Genomic DNA, 21192 nt, shown 5'->3' with positions numbered 1-21192 from the left:
AATCTGTGTGTATTTGCAGGAAACTGAGATCACTAGCATGATGTACGGCCCACTTCCTGTTCCTGTTCCTTCTTGGTCACAGGCCGCTTGTTCTTAAAGCCGCGCAGCAGAGCTGTTCTCTCCACTTCCTGTTTAACCTGCATCTCTGTAGTTTCAGGGTTATTCACAGTGAATAGAACAGAGCAGTGTCTTTATTGTCATGCAGTTGCACCTCTGGAAATTCCTGGTGCACCTTGGTGTCTGTAGTGAGCAAAGAAAAATAAGATAAAAACTACACTATACAGAATAAATACGGTACACAGCCGAGGATGTGTGTTATTTAAATATAATACAGAATTGGACTACAGGACACAATGCAGTAGGAATCATCTAACCACTTTAATAAAACCGTAACGCGGAATACACAACATAAATCAAGTGTTCAGTAAATAACAGATCAAGAATGGAAAACTGCACTGTAAATGTAGATGTAATGAACGTCAAAGTTCTTCCACTGAGCCTTGATAATGAATATGTCACAGTCGATAAGATTTGTTTGAGCCACATTCATACTTTTGATGAGTTGGGGAACAAATCTATATGCGAGAGCTCACTCCAGGAAATAATGCGCCTTTGATTTGCTACTAATTTTGGTGCAAACCAACCACTTAATTACACAGTCAGATGATTAGTATTTAACTTAATATAATCAGGTTGTGGTAATCGTAAAGCTGCTAATTAAGAACTTAGATGTCAAATTCAGGCCATTTAATTTGTGTATTAATGTGTTATTGTGAATCCATCTTATCCATAGCAGGATCGGGGGGTGGAGCCTGTCCCAGGCAGTACAAGACATAACAACGACAACATTATTATTATTTTTGTTGTTGGTGTTATGTTGTTGTTGTTGCTGTCCAGGGTTGGGGGCTCAAATCTCATCTCTGCTCCAGACCTATAGTGTGAAAACGCAGCTCAAATTTGCTGTTAAATATTTATCATTCCACGTAAAGTCAAAAAACAATCTTGCTATAATATTGATATAAATGGAGACGGTGTGTGACTCAGCAGGTTAGGACACTGTGCCTGTGGAAGAAAGGTCATTTGTTCAAATCCCCCGATCAGCAGAGTAATTTCACTGGGTCCCTAAGTAAGGCCCTTGAGCCTAATCGCTCCAGTTACTGTGTGACCCAGCTTTCTCAATTGTGTTTTTGTTGACTCGTGTTTGTGAATAATTAGACTGATTAACATATTAAGTTGACACCAGTCATCATGTTTCCGTCTTTGCATTAGTGGCTTATCTCTCATTTCTAATTGATAGCTCCAGTGTTAACAGTGATGGAAATTGTGACATTGTACAAAATTCTGAGGAGGACGACTTTTGTACGAAATGAGTAATAATGAAGTATCACTTCCTCCTCACTTACTGTACTTAGAGGAACATCTTGACTGGGTTTAATGTTATCTGTCACCATGAGCTGAAAGGGCAGTGTGTCGTTAAGGTAACTGTATAAACACTGCAAACATAGAGGTCACTGCAGTTCCCTTAGAAGTTGTTGTTCTGACGAGGTGTGATGAACACGGTAGCTAGGTTAATTGGGCACGTGAGTAGACCACAATTACTGTGAACTCTGAGCCTGAATTATTTTAACATGTTTAAGATAGAAAAACACTTCCAGTTAAGAGTTTCTTAGTTAAATTTTTTTTTTGGTGGGGGGGGTGCTGAGGATTTAATGGAATAAAGTCCTGTGATGCAATGGTGTAAACTGGGGATTTGGCAACTGTACTATAACTGATATTACGTGTGTATTGTACGGTATGTGCAGAATTGACTTATTTGGTCAATTCCCCTGTTTTCCATTAGAGGGTGCTATTGACCTTTTATTGGCTCTCTCAGTTACCAGAATAGGTTACTTTCGGTTTCTTTTCTTCCAGGGAGTATATAAATCGAACCTCACGTCTGTTTGTCTCTGTGTGTGTATCAAATGGGAATTATAAAGGGTCTTTGCCATAAAGGTGCCTGAAAATCCATAGTCTCACAACAAGGGATGTTTAGCTGTTTTCATGTGCCCAGCGTGAGGTGAAAAAAAGGGAAAAGACACAGAATATTGGCCGCAACTCGCACAGAAAAGCTTTCCGATCATGTCAGGTGAGGCCAAGGTAAAGTGAATAACATTCAAACAGGATCAATACTGGGGAAGGAAAGGCCAGACTTCCCTTTGTGTGTGTTTCGCTTATAAACGGTAGCCGTAACTACTCACCCTGTTGCTTATTTAGTGTTGTCATTTTTACACATTTTAGCTGCTCACACAGCTGGATGTGATTTAACAGTATGAGAGCAGGACTGGCACACTTCAGCCTGAGAGTCAGCAAGTTTGGAAAACCCTGCTGATTTTTAAATTATTATTATTATTATTATTATTATTATTATTATTATTATTATTATTATTATTATTATTATTATTATTATTATTTGACCCTTGTTGTGTCTTGTGGCCTCTTAAAATATCAGTTTTATTTTCTTCCTGAATTAAGCCTTCAGCTTCCCCTTAAGAGTTGAGGGGATGAACTCGGCAGTGGTCTCATGGCAACACAGAGGCTGATAAGGCCCCTTGATGGGTTTACTTACTGTATATAAATACCTTGGGCGTCCGGCACGCCAAGAAGAAGACCGCTTTTAGACCCTCGTTTTTTCCGGTGAAAGGTTTTGGTCGGGGGTGCGTAGCCGGTGCATCCGTCTCTCAGGAACGCACCATAAAAGCCCTGCCGATTAGCAAAGATATGATCATAGAACCATGCAATCACTACACATGTTCCAACATACCAAAGTTGAAGCAACTTTTGGAGAATTTATTGCACTTGGATATGTTAGGAGTGCAGAAAATCATAGGTCTGGCTCTACATGAAGCAGCTGGTTTTATCAGTGATGATATGGACATGCATGGAAGGGGACATCAACTCACTGAAGTCGCTTGATTGCTCTCATTGCAGAACATGGGTGTGGTGGTGAAGGACATAAATATTTTGGTTTGAGTTTTCCATCCGCTATGGATAAATTGGGCTGTTTGCAGGTGGTGCTAAAGGAGTGACTCACTGCAGATTTCAAACACTAATCTCTGTTTATGCTGCATACTTCGGGACGGCATTTAAGACATTCATCCATCCATCAATTCATGTATCTAATCTATCTTGTCTAATTGTTGTGTGTTTCTTACGGTATCTGCCATACCCAGACCTCAAACTCCACCTGGAACCTTAAGCAGTGACTGTCTTGTGTGCATTTCTTTCCCATTCTTCACCAATATGCCAAAAGGTCTCTCTCTCTCTCTCTCTCTCTGTCTCTCTCTCTCTCTCTCTCTCTCTCTCTCTCTCTCTCTCTCTCTCTCTCTCTCTCTCTCCCCTCTCTATTATTCTCGACTGTCTGGACCCGTCTTTGTTCCCGGACCTGAAAAATAAATAAAAGGCCATTCACTGCAGATTCCCTGTAGCATGTGGTTCCTTTTTCTGGACACAGAAAATGAATCTTCTCTGCCTGTCTCATGGGCCCCTGTGCTCCTGCGCCTTATTGTTTCCTCTGCCTTTCTAAGAAGCTTCCCGGGAGCAGGAGAGGAGCCGGAGGTGATGGGGAATTTCCACCATCGCGGCAGCCGCGGTGTGCAGCACGTCGCCCCCTTATGGCGAGTGCCCTCAAACTTTCTTTGAACTGCAGACAGTTTTTTTTTCTGTAATTCGCACTAAATGGCTCTTTGGTTTTCATCTCTTCCTTTTCTGTTTTAATTCATTTTTTTTTATTAAATAAAAAAAAATGAATATTTGGTTTTGCGCCTGTTTCTAACATGCTGGAGTTTCTTTTTCGATTAAAACAGCTCAACTGCCCTTTTTCATCCAACACACACCAGCCCCAGGCTTCCTCGTGCTGTGGATCGCAGGCCGTGGACCCCAGCTACTGCTACGAAGGGGTCACTTTGGCTAGCTTCTCGGCATATTGCTCTATCGGGGGTGGGGGCTGATTTATGTACATTTTTAATAATCTTCAAATGGATTTTGTTTCTAAATAGCTTAAGCAGGCATTCAGCTGCTTTCTCTTCGGGACACTGGTAGTGACTTTCCAACTACAGGATTCCTACTGGCTGTGAATCATGCCCCCCCACCCCAAACCCCTTCTGGGGCCACTGATGCTATCATTGATTTACCTCCCACAGGGAGCCACCGGCAGCCACATGGAATGCTGCTGATACTGAAGATGCATGAGTTATGGCGGCCGAGCACCGCGTTTTCCCAGCAGGCAGGGTCATCTCTCAAACCCAGAGTCGCATTCCACACCGAGCGCCCGGACCGCAGCCTCCAGACGTTTACTTGAGGTCACTTCTACCCAGGAGCATCCTTTACGCAGACTGGATGAGGAACTTCCTAATGGAAACGCAGCCTCCCAGCTCCTCTCTTGATGGAGGACAGAGGACTTTAACTACGGCGTTCAGTATCTTTATCGTCTTCATTACTAAGTACTGATAGAATCTCCATACATCAATCCGTCCAGTTTCTATGCCTGCTTATCCTGTGCAGGGCTCCGGAGCCTGTCCCAGAAGCACCAACCCATCGCTAATTACACAATTTGACATTTTAATTAATTACTCAGGCTTGGTAGCAGTGTTACTCTTCACCCTGCACGTGTGCAGTTTGCATGTCCTCCCCGTGCCACACAGCTTTCCTTCCACGGTGCAGAAACACGCATTTAAACCAATCAGAGTCTCTAAACTGCCTGTCGTGTTCATATGTATCCCGCGCTGGGAGGGTGCCCACCTACTCCATGTCAGGGGGGACACTAAGAGCCACTTCAGGTTTGACAAATTAAAACGGAGAGGCTTCTGTGCTCGGCTAATTAGTTCAGTTCGTCTCGTGATTTTACTGGCTTTTTTCCTTGGTTGAGAGACTCATCCAGCCGTTTCACATTAACATTAGTGACACATGCATGATTATAGAATACTGACCAATCAACATACAGCAAGAACTCAGTATTAAGGTGAAATTCTGGTCTTCGTGATTGAAATGGTAGTTTACAAACCCTGTCTTGCCCCATCCTGGTGCCCTATGCTTCTCCCCAAATTCCTGCTCAGGATAAGCATTTGTGATTGGAAAAGATAATCCTGGAAGAAAGATAAAATGAGATTTATTAATCCTACGAAGGGAAATTAAAAAAAAATCCTGCTCGCCCAGTGCTCAATTCTAGCTCTGCACCCTCACGACTCTGCCTCTCTGGTCTCACGGCTGTGATCTGCAGCGTGAGCAGCTGTTCTGCAGTGTACACAATGCAGCCGCGCTCACCGTAATTTTCTACCGTAGCCCCGAATAGTCCGAACGTGAATAAAAGTGTGGAAAAACAGCTTTAAAAGCCCAGCAGCCGTTACAGTTGATTTAGTAGGGGATAGTGAACCGTTTATACCATGGAACCCCCCCCCCCCAGTTTATATCCTTCCATGATCGTCTGTGATCTAAAACGGGTTTTTAGTCAAGTTTGCTGACTTGGTTCCCCTCAGAACATTTGAAAAGGGGCACTCAGGATTCAGAAGGGAGTCACTTTCAATTGTTCATGTAAAAGGGGCAGGTGCTCATACCCCCCCCCCCCCCCCCACGTCCCTGTTCAGTGATGTAATGCACACCCAGGTGATAAGGAATCCGATGCTAAATGGAATCTCTCGGTCTCGACGTGCTGTAGGTGGTTTCAGCTCCCATTTGAGCTTCTGCATCAGGATGGAGGCTCTGTCTGAGTCAAAATAATGCTGAAATAAAAGTGCATGTTTGTTGAATGTCTGTAAGAAGTTCATTTACATTTCCACCGCTCTTTGATTTGCAGGAAAGCAAAACATTAAATTTTTTTAAAAATTACAATTTATAGCTAAACATCTGTTGAACATCTTTAACTGTAAATATTTAAGAAATGATAATGTGGATGAATTTAATTGTTAGATAAGACTCATCGTTTGAACATTTTGGATTGTTATTCGCAGTCTCACAGGATTTGTTGTTGAGATTCTGTTTTACTTTCGTATTTGCACTATTTTTCATTCAGTATATTACAAATAAAATCATCTGCTTTTCCTAAAATTACTGCCACTTCCAGTGGTGCTAGAATCCTAATCCTTCCAGCTGATATAATTACTAATCTTTTTTTCTTATTATTCTTTATTTTCTGTTCCTCTCCATCATGCCATGTTAAATTATATTTTTTCCTGACCATAAATCAGAACTTTACCGCAATTTTTTCACGTATTATTTTCATAACCAGACAGAGCAGCCCTGTGACCCTGACCAGCACAGGCAGTAATAAGATGGCTGGTGATTGGTTGGTTAGATAAAACAGTGGACAATGTATTTCAAAGCTACTGTATATTATCTGTCCTGAGAGAGATGCCAAGTTTGATTGTGTTGAATACCAAAGCACTACAGCTATATAATATATAACTGCACGTAATGCTATATGTAACAGCAAGTCCTCATCTTTGGAGACTTATTTTTATATGAGGTTGAAGCCATTTAAACGCTTCAGTTTTGGATATAAAGGGGATGTTGGACAGACTTACATGGCTAGTTTCCAGACTGTTTTGATATTGTGGAATAAGGTACTTTGGGTGGGGATGATCCAGAACAGAGTGGCCGGACAGCTGAGTGTTTGCAGATTTAGCAGCTAAACAGCGTGGACGTCTCTGGCGAGATCTGTCGCTGACGGATATGGGGGTGTAAGTCATCCAGGAAGTCCAGACCAAATATGGGACTGTGGCATTGGCAGGGTTATGGCGAAGCGGCCGAAGAAGTGAGAAAAGAGGGAATGAGGTGAGGAGCAGAATAAAACATGGGGAGCGAAAATGGGACAGGGTAGTGTTTCCCCAGACAGTCCACATTTTTGCAGTCTTCCAGCTCATAAAACACCCACAACCAGGCATTCGGCGTTCTTGATTGGATGAGAGGGAGCAAAAATGCCAGACAGTCAATATTTTTGCTCTTTCCCAGCTGCCCCTAAATGTGGAGGTCTGGGGGGGGGGGGGCCGAGGACCAGGCAGGGAATCACTGGCTTAGGCGACACTACAGAGTAGAAACGATAATGCAAGGAAAGGCAAAACTAACATGAAAAGAACAGCATATGTAATGCTAGTCTATGTTCACCTCAAAAGATCAGGTCCGTAACCCCCGATATATGCATTAAAATATTGCTACAGCTAAAGTGTTGAAGTTGCCCACATACCTGGTGTCCCACCACCCAACGTTAATGGAGCAGCTTGGCTGACTTTCCATGGCACTCCTAGAAGGTTTGTAACAGGGTGTGCCTCGTACAGACTCTTTTTGGGCAATTTGGTTGTATGTTTTTTCAGTCTCCACAGTGACAAATTCCAGACTCATATCATGTTGTTTTGTTTGCTACGTTTTGCTAATCTTTACTCTTACTCAACATAATAATCCCTTCACTGACTTTCTGCAACACATGAACTTAACATCCCGACTTGCAGACCGTGCTGTTTGTTATTACTGTATTATCATTTACCTTTTGATAAGACCACAGATGTAGCACATAAATCTGATTGAATTAAATGGCCGCAGGCAGAAATTACGCAGCCGTTCGGCCTGTTGGAAAGATACATGACGTTTCTGTTTAAACATACCTTTCCTGTTTGTTTTAGGAGTACTTGGCTACCTCCAAATGTTATGAGGTCATTATTAGTGGCAGACTTATTTCAGAATTCACTGGTCACCATGGAAATGCATAGACTTGCTCCTCATATCAGTATCCAGTCAGCTTAAAAGCAGCATCCTCTCTGGAAGATTTGCCACATGCTCATTTCCTGTGATATTGTCCCCATAGAAAAGCTATTTTTCAGTGAATAAAACATGTCAGACGTCGTTGGCATGACGATATGAACAGGATAAACACATAAGACATTTCAACCCCTGACATGTACGAACAGTGATTTGGCATTCAACAAAACTCCTACGCCGATTCAATTATTACTTACCTATTGTAATATAAGTAATGTAAATAAACAATTAATTGATACTTTATTGATCCCTTGTATGGAAATTATCTTTACGTCTCCCTCAACTTGCTCTTTGTGGAGTAAGTTGACCGCGAAGGGCTGCCACCCGTAGCAGCGCCCAGGGAGCTGGGGGTTAAGGGTCTTGCTCAAGGACCCACAGATGTGCTGAGGCTGGGTTCAAACCACTGCCACTGAGCCACACGCTGCCCCCAATTACACAATGGCTTCACATTCTTCTTGCTGTTATTATTAGAAAACTACAAATACTTGCCATTGCCGTTTTGTATTGCACATACAATTATAGATGTTGAATACCTGTTATCCATGAAGCTTATGAAATATGTTATTATATATACATTTTATGTACCCTATAGACACATATGTTTGGGTCACCATCGAGTGGCATTATACATAGCTAATATGCCTGGAGGCTCAAAGTAACCATTATTAACTTTACAGGAAATCTGTGAAATCAAAGTGACCTATGATACATCTCAGCCCCAGGTTTAACCACTGCTTTGTATAAATTTATATTTTTTATGAGACTCATGAATGTTTCATCTTGGGAAATTCCTCCAAAACGAAAAGTCCAGATACCACTGATAACAACTGGAATGATGAGTTCCCTTCTTTTTACGAGCGTGGGCTTAATTTTTAACTTCCTCTCCCCTTGCAGCTGTCATAAAGTACATCTGCTCCTTGCCGCGTGTTTGAAATAGCCCAGACACTCAGGGAATCTCGTCTAGCTTGTCGTGACAAGTACTAAAAAGCACGGCGTTGACGGCAAATCACATGACCGGCTCGCCCACTGAGGCTGAGCGTTCCCACAGCCTGTGCTGGCGAGAGGAGGAGGAGGAGGAGGAAGCTTTGGCTGTCTCCTTACCACTTCAGGAACCTCTACAGCCAGGAAGTCCTCCAGCAGCCCATGCGCAAGACCAATCACAGGGTTCACCGTAGAAACTTCTAAGAAGGTAAACAAACAGCAGGGGTAGGTCTGGAGTAACTCATGGCGTCAGAACACAATGCTGCAATGGAGCTGAAGCTGAAGCACTGGCAAGAACTGGAGTATGAAACACCCATAAAGATCTTCCTGACCATTCTGTATACCACCATTTTGGTACTGGGCATCGTGGGAAACAGCATCACCATCAAAGTGACACAGGTGCTGCTGAGGAAGGGCTACTTGCAGAAGAATGTCACCGACCACATGGTGAGCCTGGCCTGCTCGGACCTCCTCGTGTTACTCATTGGCATGCCTGTGGAGCTGTACAGCGCCACCTGGTTTCCCTTGTCGTCCACCTCTGGGAAGATCTCCTGCAAGGTTTACAAGTTCCTCTTTGAGGCATGCAGCTACTCCACCATCCTGAATGTAGCCACTCTCAGCTTCGAGAGGTACGTGGCCATCTGCCACCCTCTGAAGTACCAGTCGCTCTCCAGCGCCAGAACTGTGAAGCTCATCATTTTCGTCTGGGTCACCTCAGTGCTGGTGGCCCTTCCCTTGCTGTATGCCATGGGAACGGAAAGAGTCGAGAACATTCTGGATCTGAACAAACAGCTTTACCAATGGGGATCCGCAGTAAACAATAGTGCAACGCGGAACATGACCTTTTGCACAAACCTCAACTCCATGTGGACGATGTATAGGAGCAGCGTTTTTATAGCATTCATTGTGTATATTGTTGTCCTGGTCAGTGTAGGCTTCATGTGCAGAAGTATGATCACTGTGCTGTCAGGTGCAAAGAGGATTTCAAGCAAAGCAGACGACAAACGGGTGGAAGCCCTGCCTAAGCACGAGAGCTCCCAGGCCAGAGAAGCCCGAAAGCAAAGCATAATATTTCTAGGTAAGCTTGCCAACTGTTGTTACTTCGTGTGTTTTTGTGGGTTTCGTGAATACAGCAGGTCTAAGAAAATGTTTAATGCTATTATTCCTGGTAGCAAGTAGATATTTAAACATTATACAATACTATCTAATTTAACTTTAGATCCTATTCAAATTTCTTCAGTTTTCCAAAAAGTTACTGATATCTTGTTGGATAGTTAGATGAACGTGGCTTCAGTTCTCAAACTTCTCCTCAGGGGCACCTCAGCCATTCCATGCGTTGGTTAAATTTCACCACAGGCTCAATTAATTAATTAGCTTAATTAGTTAAATAACTCAATCAGGTATCGATTAGCCATACAAGGTGCCATTAGTGGTCGGGTTATGAAATACATTGGTGCATTGGCTGGTAAGTGCAGATTCTGGAGTGACTTTAGGAGAGGTTTTGAAATGGCGACACACTTTTACAGACATAATATCATGGTCGTACACCAACACGAAGATCATTTAGACATCATTTTCTTTGACTGCCTAAGACTTTTGCACAGTACTGTACATGCTACTGCAACCGATAACTTTGGGTTGTTTGATTAAGAGAGGATTTGTTTTGTATGAATATTTTTGTGCTATCGGACTGTGGCTCGATGGGTCTCCAGGGGTGGTGTTTTTAATCCTGCCCCCCCCCCCCCCCCAGTGTTTGTGGATTTTGCATATCCTGCCCGTGCTGGGCAGCTTTCCCCCGATATTGCGGTCTTAGGTGGAATGGTATCTCTAAAGCTCAGGTGTGTCGTGTAGACATTGACGAGTTGCAGGTAATTTGTATGTATAGTGTATAGCTTGCCAGTGTCTTAAGAGGTTTGAAACTGCGTAACAAATTCCGTTATTATTCAAAGGCTTTTCTGAGGAGCTAAATCCTCACTAAGTTTTGTTGCTAATTTTCCCAGAGGAGGAGATCAAAATTAACCGAGATTCTGCAGAAAACTTTGAGCAAAACAGATTGAAAACATTTTGACAGCAGTTTATATAGCAGCGGTGAGGAGCTCGAGCTGTTCCTGGCATGACACCGTCTCAGACGACTTGCTTCTCTAAGAAAGACGGAGCGGGACCCTGGGGAGTATCTGCTGTTATGGGTGATCCTTACGAAGAGCTTTTAGAGTGCTGTTTTTAAAAGTGTTCCTCCCCTCTTTGCTGTTTTGACAGCTTCTCCATAACTACCACAGGGTACGGCTGTCATTTTTGACACTGCGATTTTCACTTTATCCCTGGATTTGGCCCTAGTCTAACATTTCTGTATATCGAACTATAGCATCCTTCTTAGAGCCCTTTAATGCTGCATATGTCAGCTGCTTCCACCTGCTGTCAGCAGAAATACCTGCAAGGTAATGTTACCAGCCCTCGCAGGTAAACACATATGCGACATGTTGTTACTGGCCACATGCAACAAGTGCATTGGAAGGCTTACTTGTTGAGAGATACCCGACGCTAACAGAGCCGCTAACAGCATGCTAAGAAAGATACAGACAAACGATACACTCACAGTAGTGCATGAAGAATTGCTCAATAACAATACTGTGTTGTGGAGGGAGAACCAGAGGTCCCTGCAAAGAATAACAGGCTTCAGATGCTTGTCGATGCAAAGCATGGTCTACTCAGGAGAAGTTCAACTCTTAAACATGCAGGAATTCCATACAAATAGACAAATGCAAATAATGCAAGACTTATGAATTTTCTTTTTGGTTTTTATGAATCTTTTCCATAAGCATGGTTTACTTGATTTAGAATGTTTAGAGGGAATTTTTAAAAAGTCTTATTGCGTATTTACAGAAAAAAAATATACACTTTGTTCCAATAACATAGATCTCAGTCTATTTATAACAAAACCTCTTGTTTTGGCTGTCAATGAGCTCCCTAGACTATGTGAGACAGTACATCTAACATCTCTGTCTAAAGGCGTGTGTGTTGGTAGGTTTTTTAATGAACTTGGAGACGTGTACGGCTTGCTGGATTAGCAGAGCTATTCAGCGTCGCACATCTGCAGAATTCATCCCTCATTTAGAGAACAGGAGTTTGGTCAACAGCTTATGACAGATGCCTTAAACGACAGCAAGCCCAGCATCCAGAACTGCACAAAGCAGGTGGCTCTCCCAGATTTACAATACATCGTTTACTCCAAATGACTGCATTTAAGATCGTCTTGATGTGTAAAAGGATTCGGCTTTACTTGTGCCCTTATGCATGTATTTTTAATTGTATCTGTAAATGTCTCCTTCTTTGGTAATACTCGGAAACCTTTACTCAAAGCTGCTTACAGTTTCACCTCCGTCCTGGAACTACTCGTGGTGAGAATTGTACTTACAAGTACATAAGGACCCACACAGGAATTAGACCTCCAAATTCTAATACTATTTACCACCACACTGGCTGCAAACTGCGATGCGACGTACAAACACAAAAGGCCTGCCGTCCATACATCGCGACGGCCCAGGCCTGCGTTTATCGTCCCAGCCGGCACTCGTCGCCCGCGCGGTCCTGCCGCGCACCTTGCAAGAACTACCCCGAATGTTCCATTTTCCTTGTCTTCAAGCATTCAACTTTTATGCTTGTGATGGCTGAATCCATCCACCACATGGTTGGTCATCCTCTTCCTCTCCATTCTGACAGTACCACTTTTTACATTACATTTATTATATGCTTACTGTATGTTACCCTCTGTTAATTCGGTAAGCGTAAATGCGTCGTGCGTTTTATTCATTTTTACACTGTTTTTTTATTTTCTAAATTACTGCAGCATTCACATTTTTGCAATCATATGTGAGGCCATGAATATTCACATTACATACTGTAGGACCGCATTTTAGTAAACTAGTAATTAAGTATTTAAAGAGGAGCAGTAAAACGATGGATCTTCTATCCTGTGTTGGAACATGACACCTAATAGCTGCTTGGATCTTGGATCCACCATTGGAGGGCAGACTGGTATTTTTACATCAGTGGCCATTTCAGAAATCATTTTATCACTCTCGTTGTGCCGTAGGTATCATTTTGGTCTCTTAAAATAGATTTTAGAGGATTGCAAGGAACTCATTTCATTTTTATAGAAAATACTGCAGTTGGTGGGTTACACTTAAAAACAAAAAAAAATCTAGGTGCTATAAAAATGCCAATCAAGAATGAATTTATTCATACAGCTGAACATAGCAAGCATTATGCCATCTGATATATACATTCATTTTATTTTGAGTATATCATGAAGAGCTAATGAGTTTCTGGCCAGTAATTTGCTTGCGTGATTCACCTTCCATTATTGGTTCCGGCTAATTAAACGGAAAGACACTCCTGCCCCTTCAGTAGTTGCTTTTTAGGTACTTTTTAGGTAGGACTCACACTCGCTTCCAGTAATACTTCAAGGGTAGACAACTGCATTCAGAAAAGCCTTTCTGCACACCACTGCTGTATCGAGCTTGTTATTTTTCCCCTTGTGGTCTAGCTTTAATAAGTCTGACCATTCTCCTCTGACCTCTCATTAACGGGGTGTTTTCACCCACAGAACTACCGCTGACTGTAAGGCTTTTTTTTCTCCTCATTGCAGCATTCTCTGTAAACCCTAGACGCTGTTCTGTGTGAACCTCCTAAGACGTCTCCGAGACTCTGGAAGTAGGGTAACTGGCACCTCGTTCACAATCACTTAGAACAGGAATCTCAGCCACTCAAATGCCAAACAACATGCATAACAAACCTGCTCGGCCCATCTGCATGCATGGATTCCGTTTACATTAGCAGGCCATTTTCATTAACAAGAAAATATACCAGGCACCTGGCCATGGAGCAAAATACGAAACGTTTCGCTCCAGATCATCCAGGTAGTAAAATTACAAGTCTGCACCCCCCCTTCGAAATTTCCTTCAGCCCCCAGCTGGAAAAATCAACTGAGGGGTTGCGTTGCCAGACCCCCTCATAATTTTTATTCAGTCTATAGGCCCAAGTTATAAGCAGTGAACCGGTCACTGAGTGTATAATCCATCTATATAAACAGTATAGAGTCATGGGGAGGGAAGTTCGGGGGGCCCTGGATGCAGGGGAACAACATGGACAGAATGTCATACACTCAAATACACACTACATACAATTTAAAGACGCCAGTTCACCTAACTACGTGTTTGGACTGCAAGAGGAAACGGCTTTAATAATAGTTTGATAAAAGGCAATATGCAGTTCCTTAAGGTTGTGTGGCTTCAGACCTTTGCAGAGGGTCAGTGGGTCAGTCAGCAGGTGTAGGTAGGTGTGGATGGGGGGGTGAAGGAGTCCCCCCCCCCCCCCCCCAAGTCAAGGCCACGGCGGATGCAGACTGAAACGCCAATCGCAACTAGTGGAGCTGCAATCATTGGCCAAAAGAATCAGCTGAGTCATGCTGCTGACGTTTACATCAAGGTTTTGTGTAGACTGATAGGAGCCATCTGTGAAGAACTGCTTCATTGTGTTAACCAGGACTTAGTCACAGATGACATCATGCACAAGTGTCGACTCATTCATCCATTTTTACACATTTGTATCTGTCATTCACCAGCATGTTTAACCTGACGCAACAAATGGCACATCAGCCGTGTAGAGCTGAAGTCATGCGGGGTGAATCTCCCCTGTATTTATATGAAATAACAGAAAGAGGTTTTTCAGTGATATGGTGACTAATATGAGATTTTTATAAGCTAAGCAACTACTTACAGGAAGGCTTCAAAGATCTGTTATATGAACGTCAACTAAGCAAAGTTGTAGTTCACATGAATTCACTTTGACTCCCAGTGTGATAAATCATGCTTAAAATTAATTGATCTACTTTAGAGGTCTATTTTGTTCACTCTAAGTAATTTACAACGTTCAGCAAATACTCAGAAGGACAAGGCTTCGCTGATCAACCTTTAGGTGAATTATGCTGAATTCGCTTTTAGGGAATACTGCTGAAAAGTTTCTTCAGAACGTGTCTTAAGTTTTAAGTTGAGTCTGTATTTCCCATTTGCTTTCAATGCAAACGAGTTATGATGCACAATGACCTAAAGGAAAAGAAGTAGAAGATGTTTTTCTCATCCATGATATTGAACTACAATTGATAGCTATTGATAGCTACACTAGCCAGACACAAGGACAAACATAGTATTCCATCAAAAAATATAGGAATATTAGGCATGAAGGTGATTCCTTTTGCATTATCGTAACTCCAAGCTCCCAGAGACGGAACTACCCAGATTCCTCACCAACTGGAGTCGATTTTACCATCAGTCTATCGTACGTAAAAAATAGTGAATGTTGCATGGAAGTTAATTTAGGTTTGAGGTGGTTTTGTGACTTGCTAAGCTTTGTTTGGATTACAGCATCCGCAAAGGCCCGGGCTAATTTACTGAAAACACCTTACCCAGTGCCATGTGTGATTTGTGACCTTTTCTTATAATTCAAGACACGGCAGCTTGTGAGATAAACCTTTCCAGCACCATTCCTTGCAATAGTTCTTATTACTTATCACATTTTAACCCATGATGAGAATGTGTGGTTATTATAATTGTACTTGGTTATCAGTCCTGTGTCTAACATTATGTGGTGAATTTGTCTGTGGAGCAGGACTTAATCTCTGGACAGAGATTCTCTTGTCTGACAGAAGAAATTGACGTTTGGATCATGGAGATGTTCCACAAGTGCTCTGTACAACCAGGTCCTTTCCATGGATTTGTCTTCACCTCTGGTGTAGCTTTTCATGCTGTCCATGACTGATGATCATCTTCAAGTAGTTTGAAAGTCATGAGGAGGGAATTTATCTTCCATCTGTAGGAGTCAGAAGTTTATAGCTGCCTGTGCACTGAAATATCGTTTAAATTCTGACACTTCCTGTTGACTTATGACACATCGTTGGAATGCGTAGGCTGGTCTGGAATCAGCTGTAGGCAGGGGCGTAAAAGGTTGTTTTTTTCTAGCGGAACTTAGCCTGGTGAGTGAATCCCTGTGAATTATAATGAAGCTGGATTGTTGGACTGCACAACTCTGTCAGAGAATGAGACAAGTGTGTATGGTACAGTACATATGGCTGGCACTGACTTGTTTAAAAAACAATGTAAAAATATAAACGGTCATGTTATGTCTCTGCCTGGCTGAAAGAAAATCAAAAAGAATGCAGTAAAGTTTGTGTAACGTTCTGTAGATGGAGAGGATATACAGATCACAGATGTGAGAAGCTCTTCATGTCAGAGGTCACCAGTCAGATGGCTCTTGACCTGCTAATGTTGGCATGAGCATCACGCTAACTTACAATCTCTGTTTAGTGGTTGAGTCCGTGGATTTAACAAGAACTGGTCATCCGTCAATGTTGTTCTCCAAACATCCAATCGTACCTCACACTAGCCAAGTCTAGCACTTTTAAGTCCCTACTATATCTGCAACCTGCCAGCAGAGATGGGTAGTTCAGGTACAGAAAGTAAAAATCCAGACCAAGATTCTGTCTGCACCAAACGGTTGAGTCTGTGACTGTGACTCTTCATACTCCACTGGTAGGTTGAAACAAAATCTTGGTCTGTGATGTTTACTTTCCGCAAATGGACTATATATCTCTGCTCGTCAGGCTGTTTGTCATTTCCTGTAAATCAATCTGTTATCATCATCTGTTCATCAATCACCAATCGACTTCAAATATGACACGTTGTCGCAGTTAAAATGTCACAAAACGCTTGGCAGTAAATTCATCATTAAACTGAATACACGAATTGCTAATGCAGGAGCCCAATAGTGATTCTGTGAGCCCCTGTGAGGAAGGTGGATGAGTAAGAGTGAGATTATAAATGCCTGTTTCTGTTATATTGCAGGAATCCACTTCTGCTATTCAGCCCAGCCCTCACGCTATCCCTGGGTCAACTGCTCCGTACTTCTGCTTCTGAATATTCAGGCATTATTCCTTATTGGTCAAGCTCGCCCGGTATCCCCATGAGTCCCTGTGTCTTCGTCGTCACGACTGAGTCTGCTCAGATCTGGTTGACTGCCTGTTCTTTGACCCTTTTCTGTTCACTGGTTCTCAGCTCGGATTTTGCTCAGTAGCCTGTCTTTTGCCGTCTGGTTTCCGGGTTGCTTTTCCGGCCAGGTTCCGACCCCAGCTCTCAGGACCTTGACGTTCTCGCTCTGAGCTCACAGGTCCAGAGCATGACATTTTCAGCTCGGTGAGCAAACTCGGGGGAGTACGGCGGCAGTGGGGTTCAGCCTCAGCGGTCGGCGCTGCTCTGGTGAGAGCTCTGAGTCCCGTCTCTGAACGGTGAGCTGGTGGCAAAATGCCCCCAGAGTGGGCGTTAGGAGAAAAGGAGACTTCGAATGATTAGATAACTGTGGACGTGAACATTCGCCTGATTCCTTGACTTATATAATATTCTAGTAACCAAAATAAACATCAGAGAAATCAAAGGAAATCCACAAAACCTTTCTGTTTTGAATCTCTACTTCTCCAGTGGGTTTCTCTGCAGCCATTGAAGCCCAGAAGGACAAATTCATTTCTCCAACACAAATGTCATTTTTATTTCACCCTCACCGTACTGTATATTCTCATGAAAATACCTAGAGATGAAGAGCATGCTAGTTGTTCACGCTGCAGGATTTACTAGCCCGCTAACCGTGCGCAGTGTTAGATGCTCTTCCATCAGGGACTTCAGGTTTACGTCGGGACTTTATTGTGATTCCGCCTCAGCAGATCTCAGCGCCCTGAGTAGAAGTTCACATATCACAGCGTGGCTGTCAAACCAGCGTGATTCTCCCAGGCTTGTCGAATTTGTCTCTTCACACTGATGACACTGGCATTTCAAAGGTGAGCTTTACCCAGTTCAAACTAGGGTAATCGATTCCGAAATAAACTCCGCTCCAACAACAAACCCACAACAAAAAAATGTAATAGACACTACTTTACAAAGACCGTATCATAAAGGACTGTCTTCACTGATTGTTCATTAAAGTGCTTTTATCCCTATTCATTATTATTGCTGCTGAAGCTTCTGTTTGGAATGGAGATGTTGCTGTAAACCCTTGGACAGAAAATTAATTTAACTCATTTGAAAGCATTGGATCCTCTGAGACAAAATGACTGCTATTTTCTCTTTGAGCCGAAACTCACAAAGAGCATCTTTGGAAAAAGAGCAGGACTGCAGACATTGTTAATAGGAAGCAGCATTTTGATACTGATGTCCTTTATGGAAATTAGAGACAAAAATTGAATAAATATAAAACTTTATATGTTCTAAATTTTTCCTATTTGGTTAATGTGTAACATAATTATATAGGATAAATTGTGGGTGGGATGGTGACCCAGTGGTGCAGTGGTTAGCATTGTTGTCTCATACCACTGGGACATAAGGGCGGCCCGGTGTGCAGTGGTTAGCATTGTTGTCTCATACCTCTGGGACATAAGGGCGGCCCGGTGTGCAGTGGTTAGCATTGTTGTCTCATACCTCTGGGACATAAGGGCGGCCCGGTGTGCAGTGGTTAGCATTGTTGTCTCATACCTCTGGGACATAAGGGCGGCCCGGTGTGCAGTGGTTAGCATTGTTGCCTCATACCTCTGGGACATAAGGGCGGCCCGGTGTGCAGTGGTTAGCATTGTTGTCTCATACCTCTGGGACATAAGGGTGGCCCGGTGTGCAGTGGCTAACACTGCTACGTTATACGTGTGGGACTGGGGTTTGAGTCCCCGCCATTGCCCTCTGTGTGCGTGTAATTTGCATGTTCTCCCCGTGTCATCGTGGAATTTCATCTAGCTACTCTGGTTTCCCTCCGTCCAAAACATGCCAAGGCAAATTGGAGTTAAACTGCCCATATGTGTGAATGGTGTGTGTATGTCTGTCCATCCTGGGGTGGGTCTGTACCCCATACTGGGTCGTTCCCTGCCTTGGGCCCATAGCTTCAGGGATAGGCTACAGACCCGCACAAGCCTAAATAGGACAAGTGGGCACAGACAACAGATGGACAGATAGTATAGCTTGGTTATGTCCATTATGAATGCAAGGCAAGACAAATAGGTTTATACAGCACCATGGGTAATTCAAAGTGCTTTACAGAAGGTTAAAACATATATATGTTAAGAAAATTTAACTGGACATAAAATTAAGCCTCAGTAGGACAAAACACAAATCACGTTAAGGTCAGCTGCAAGCTTTTAGAAATGTATAGAAATTAAGTAAACAGAACAACCGACCAAACACATTTTTAAAAGTTATGATTGCAACACAATTAGCCATAAGCTCAGTTACATAAAAAGGTCCCAAGCCTGGTTTTAAAAATGGCTACAGTCGGAGCATGTTTAAGATCATGGATAAGATCCTCCACACTCAGTGTGTACTCAGATGTACTCAGTTATTTAAACAAATGGTTATTTGACAGTTTCATATGATTTGCAATAGAAAGCCCACATTATTCTTCTCATAGATGTGCTGTAAGGTACTGCGCTCAGCAGGAGGACTGACACATAACAGTAGCGGAACCTTCTGGTAACTGTGCGGAGATGCATTCCACCGAGAGGCTGATTATTCTGAATTTGTGTACACTTCTGCTCTTTGTGTTTGCCTGCGGGCTCTCAGCAGCCAGCCGAACCTGCTGTCCCCCCCATCTCAGGCTGACACTCTTCATAAATAGCAGATACAGATGCCAGGGGATTAAAATAACCCGCTTCTGCCAGCCAGCATTTCAGCAGGAGGACGCAGGAAGCGTGCGCACTGTATTCCAGCCTGACGATCCTGAATGATGCACTTTGACCTTCAGCCTTTGGGCAAAACTGTTCACTTTATGTTTCTTTCATATTTTTAAGGCTCGTGCACAAGCTCGTATGCTTCTAAGTACTCTTTGTAATAATTCACATTCAGAAAATTACAAATCTACTTTATATATGCTCAACATATACACTGCAGCCAGCAGATGGCGATATACAGTCAGGTGCAGCTCAGCCGTGTTCAATTGGGGACCAAAGACCACAGAGTGATTCGTATATTTACGCCAAACACATCTTGCATTTAAATATGTATCAAAGACACATATGAAGATACATGTTAACAGTAAAAATGATGTTCTCTTGTTTGCGCCATGCTTAAAATACCAAGACAACACAACAACAACAACAGTTGGCGTCAACTTGGTCAAGGAAGCAGAGGGTGGAGGGAATCCCGCCACGTCCTCCGGTGCTGCTGGCTCTCGTGAGACATGTCCAGATCTAGTTGATGGCCTAAAAGCTTGGTGCCAGATGCCCCACAGTGAGCCAGATGGAGGAGGAGAAGGACGACTCTTTGGTTCTAAACTTCTTTCTGATGATTTGAATAATACAAGAGATCAGTTGTATGGGGGAACTTTCATTTATGCACAATCTCCTCAGAAATACTTTTGAAAAGTGTGCCATTTTGTTCCGTTTATGGTTCCAGAAGGTTGCACCCGTAGGTGGTGCTGTTATCTCAGACCTTAGGGGCCTCGGTTGAATTATGGATGGATGCATTTCAGAATTCATTAATCCAGGAATGCATTTCATGCAAATCACCTTCTAAATTACAGCTTTAATTGCCGATATATTTGTAAAATCTGTTACACTAATAAATTCACTTTGCACTGCAACCTCTTTTATGAGTTCAAATTTATTCAAAACACATCGGAAAAGTATGAAGTTAATTGGGTTGGAATTGTGTATTTTTCCCCCATTCTGATAAGAGCATTGTCTTCATTGAAATTTGGCATTTTTGCATAGGATGTTTATTCTGCTGTGGAAAACAGAGCCATATAGAGCTTGATATCCACATGTGAATCTGAAAGTAAAAGAACGTCAACTGCAAAAATAATAATAGTATTAATATGTAGATGCAAAGCTGTCCTGCAGTGGACTGGTGTACCCCAGCTGGTTACCCCGTGCTGTCTGGGACTGGTTCCAGTTCTCCTTGATCTTGACCAGGATGGAGATGCATGAAAGAGTGCATAGATAGATGGATGGAAGGAACTAGTTCCTAATAAAACACACCCACAATTCTGGAATCCGTCCCTCTCTCCTGCACACAGGAGGAGGGTGAACTGGCTTTATGCATCACCAAAAGGCTGCACAATGACATTTACAGACCAACTGGGAGTCAATTAGTTGTGCTCATTGAGATCACCAATGTCAAGTTAAATAACACAGAACAGGTTCTTTTAAAGCTTAAAGTGAATTATCAAAAAAGCTAATTAAACTCGTCAAAATGGAGGACTTCACTGGGGAACACTGAATTTAAATTAATCCTGCATTGTACCAATTGATCCGTCAATCAATTTGTTATCCATAAACAAACATCCAAGTTTTAATTCAATGTTGGAAATGAGTTTTTTTCTATGCATTTAATAATTTAAAACCAGAGGGAA

General features: G+C 42.6%; 1 protein-coding gene across 1 annotated transcript in view; it reads left to right on the top strand.

Annotated features, from left to right (window-relative positions):
* The first annotated feature begins 8739 nt into the window (after positions 1–8739).
* Positions 8740–21192, top strand: part of LOC125709859 (G-protein coupled receptor 39-like) — a 31180-nt gene continuing 18727 nt past the window's right edge. The window contains exon 1 of the mRNA XM_048978825.1: positions 8740–9841. Coding sequence (XP_048834782.1) covers positions 9007–9841 — 835 coding nt within the window. The 5' untranslated portion in view covers positions 8740–9006. The remainder of the gene's footprint in view (positions 9842–21192) is intronic.

The sequence above is a fragment of the Brienomyrus brachyistius genome, chromosome 16 (assembly GCF_023856365.1).
Source record: "Brienomyrus brachyistius isolate T26 chromosome 16, BBRACH_0.4, whole genome shotgun sequence".
Lineage (NCBI taxonomy): Eukaryota > Metazoa > Chordata > Actinopteri > Osteoglossiformes > Mormyridae > Brienomyrus > Brienomyrus brachyistius.
Note: the sequence above shows the minus strand (reverse complement) of the source record. Positions and strands in the feature narration are given on the sequence as shown.